Source organism: Bos mutus, chromosome 13 (assembly GCF_027580195.1).
Source record: "Bos mutus isolate GX-2022 chromosome 13, NWIPB_WYAK_1.1, whole genome shotgun sequence".
Classification (NCBI taxonomy): Eukaryota; Metazoa; Chordata; class Mammalia; order Artiodactyla; family Bovidae; genus Bos; species Bos mutus.
In genome coordinates, this window is record NC_091629.1 from 45,865,708 (window position 1) to 45,868,447 (window position 2,740).

Genomic DNA, 2,740 nt, shown 5'->3' on the forward strand with positions numbered 1-2,740 from the left:
GCAGCTGAAGAAGGTCAAAGGTCAGGGCTCAGTCTCTTCTGAGCTGTACCCTAGATAGCCACCCCCTCCCACCAAGAGGGAAATGTTTTCTTAAAGAGACACCAGGAGACTTCAGAGAGGTGTTGGCTCAGGGAGGTCTCCCAGTCACGTGGGAAATCCAGACAAGGGAAGTGTGCCTGCCTTTTGAGCCTTGGGCTCCCTGTCTGTGTTAGGGGTGAGGGGTGGCTTTTTAGACCTGGCACACCAGGCTTCAAAAAATGCCCCCCTCCCCCTGAGGGGGGTCACCCTATGTGCCAGCCTGCAGCCTCACTCAAACTGCAAGTTAGGATTGGTTGTGGGGGGGCGGGGCAGGTAGAACCACACAGACCTGGTTTGGATTTCTTCTCTGCCACTCATTTTCCATTTGGAGCCAGAGCTAGTGAGCCCCGAATTCTTTAAGCCTCAAGTTTCCACCACTGTAAAATGGGGATAACATTCTGTACCACACAGATAGATAGATATATATATGAGAAGATATATATGAGCCCAGGACAGGATAAAGACCACAAATGGTCACAGGTATTGTGGCTGCTCATCATGAGGGAGCCAAGTCACAGACTTTGGGGCTGGAGGGTCAGCCACTCAGTGCCGCCCAGCCCCAACCCTGCTGGGCATCTCTCCTGATTACATCCCTCCTCTCTCTCTCTCCCACTCCCTGCTCCCCTTTCCTCTGCCTTCCTGGGAAACCCCCTGAGAAAGTCCCCAGCAGTAGAGAGCCTCACGTGGGACATTTTTATCCGGGGTCCCCTGCCCCTGCCATTCAACCCCACAACCACACCCACTCTACATGGAACCAGGCGTCCTGGTATTCAGCTGCCAACCATCCAGCAGACTGACCCTCATCATCACACTGGCTTTATTGGCCCTGAGAGCCACAGAGTAAATCCCCAGGGGGCCCTGCTTCCCCTCACCCCCAAGTCTGTCCAGAGGCCCTAGGGCTGGCTGAGTGTTCACCGCTGCAATCTTGGCTTCCTGTCCCAGCTGTCGTGAGCTTGCCAGGCCCGCATCCTTTGAGAGCTCCCCAGATCCCAGAGTCAGGCTCAACCTGGAGGGCGTAGTTGGCAGGGGCTATGCAGGGACGGCCTGAGGCCGGCTGGCCTTCACTCAAAGAAGAACATTCCTGGCGTCCGGTACAGGCAGGGGGTCAGCCCCAGTGGGTAGCTGGAGCTTCCCTGGACAGGGAAGCTGCCTGCAACCCAGGGTTCCTTGGGGTCAGCTGGCAGGGGCAGCGGGGCCCGGAGGGAGGCTGGAGGGGTGGATGGTGCAGGGGAGGGGGCTGCTGAGGCCAAGAGGTGCTCCAGTCCTGGGTCAGTCCCCATGCAGAAATTCAGCGCCTGCAGCCGGCACTGGTAGCTGCTCCCGATGGTGGCCTCGGGGGTCAAGATGGGTGCAGGGGCCTTGCTAAACCCCTCAGCCTCAGAGAAGCTGGTGGGAAAGCCAAAAGCAGGGCACGAGGAAGACGAGGTGGCCACAGGGAGCTCCCCTGGGCCTGCAGCCTTGGGAGTGGGCATCTCCTTGGCCTCTGAGGGTGTCTGAGGCCTGGCATCGGTGGTGGCCGGGCACATGCTGGCTGGCAAGGCCCCCACCAGACCCCCATAGCTTAGGCCCTTGGGTTCCAGTGGCTCCGGCGGGAATGGGCACTGTCTGCTAGCTGCGACGTCAGGGGCTCCTCGGTCCTGGCTGGTGGCTCGGAGGGGTCCACGGCGCGCTTTGGTGGGGCCCTTGGTGCCCTCAGCACCTGCCCGTCGGGTGAAGCGCCGGCGGCGGCGCAGAAAGCTTCCATGCTCAAACATGTCATGGCAGTCGGGGTCCAGCGTCCAGTAGCTGCCCTTGCCCGGCTTGCGGTCATCGCGGGGCACCTTGACAAAGCATTCGTTGAGTGACAGGTTGTGGCGGATACTGTTCTGCCATCCCGGCCGGTTGTGGCGGTAGAAGGCGAAGCGGCCCATGATGTAGCGGTAGATGCCGCTGAGTGTGGCCCGCTGCCCTGGAGAGTTCTGGATGGCCATGGCGATCAGGGCGATGTAGCTGTAAGGAGGCTTGGTTGGCTCGGCCGCAGGGGCCAGGGGCCCGGGTGGGGGTGGCTGCTGCATGCTGGCCGGGCTGGCCGGGCTGGCCGGGCTGCCGGAACCGCAGAGGCCAGGCACGGTGTCCAGGGCTGGTGTCCGGCACAGCCTGCCCAGGCTGGTTAAAAGGCCCACTGGCCCAGCCTCCCAGCCTGGAAAGGCAAAAAGGGGTGGGCCCGCCAGGCTGCCCTCCCTTCCTCCCGCGCTCCCCTCCCCCCAGGCCCAAGAGGGGCGGGCAGGAGAGGCCAGGATTGGGAAGCTGTGAGCAGCTGCCCAGGGTGAGGAGACATGGGAGGGAAGGGACTGAGACCCTCAGCCCACATGTGCTGCCTGGTGGTGGTGGTTGAGGACGGATGGGATGTGCAACTGGGCGAGACAGAGACAAATAAAAAGAGATCAAGGCAGAGATAGAGAGAATGAAGAAAGGAAGGACAGAGACGAAGAGAGGTGGGGACATAATAGGGAGACAGGAACACACAGGAGACAGAGGCAGAGACAAGAGACAGCAAGTAGACAGCAAAAGGGGAGACACTGAGAGCCAGCCCCATACACGTGCGCACGTGCACACGTGCACAGAGCACAGAAAAAGAATCACTGAACAAGAGAAAGAAAGAAATCCACAAAGACAGGACGAG

General features: G+C 60.5%; 1 protein-coding gene across 1 annotated transcript; it reads right to left on the reverse strand.

Annotated features, from left to right (window-relative positions):
* Window positions 1–876: 876 nt before the first annotated feature.
* FOXS1 (forkhead box S1) lies at window positions 877–2,132 on the reverse strand. Its single transcript, XM_005887909.3, has one exon. The coding sequence runs from the start codon at window positions 2,130–2,132 to the stop codon at window positions 1,140–1,142; it is 993 nt and encodes a 330-aa protein (XP_005887971.2). The 3' UTR covers window positions 877–1,139.
* Between the last annotated feature and the right edge of the window lie 608 nt (window positions 2,133–2,740).

Coding starts and splice junctions, on each gene's coding strand:
- FOXS1 (XM_005887909.3), bottom strand. CDS start 2,132: ATGCAGCAGCCACCCCCACCCGGGCCCCTGGCCCCTGCGGCCGAGCCA.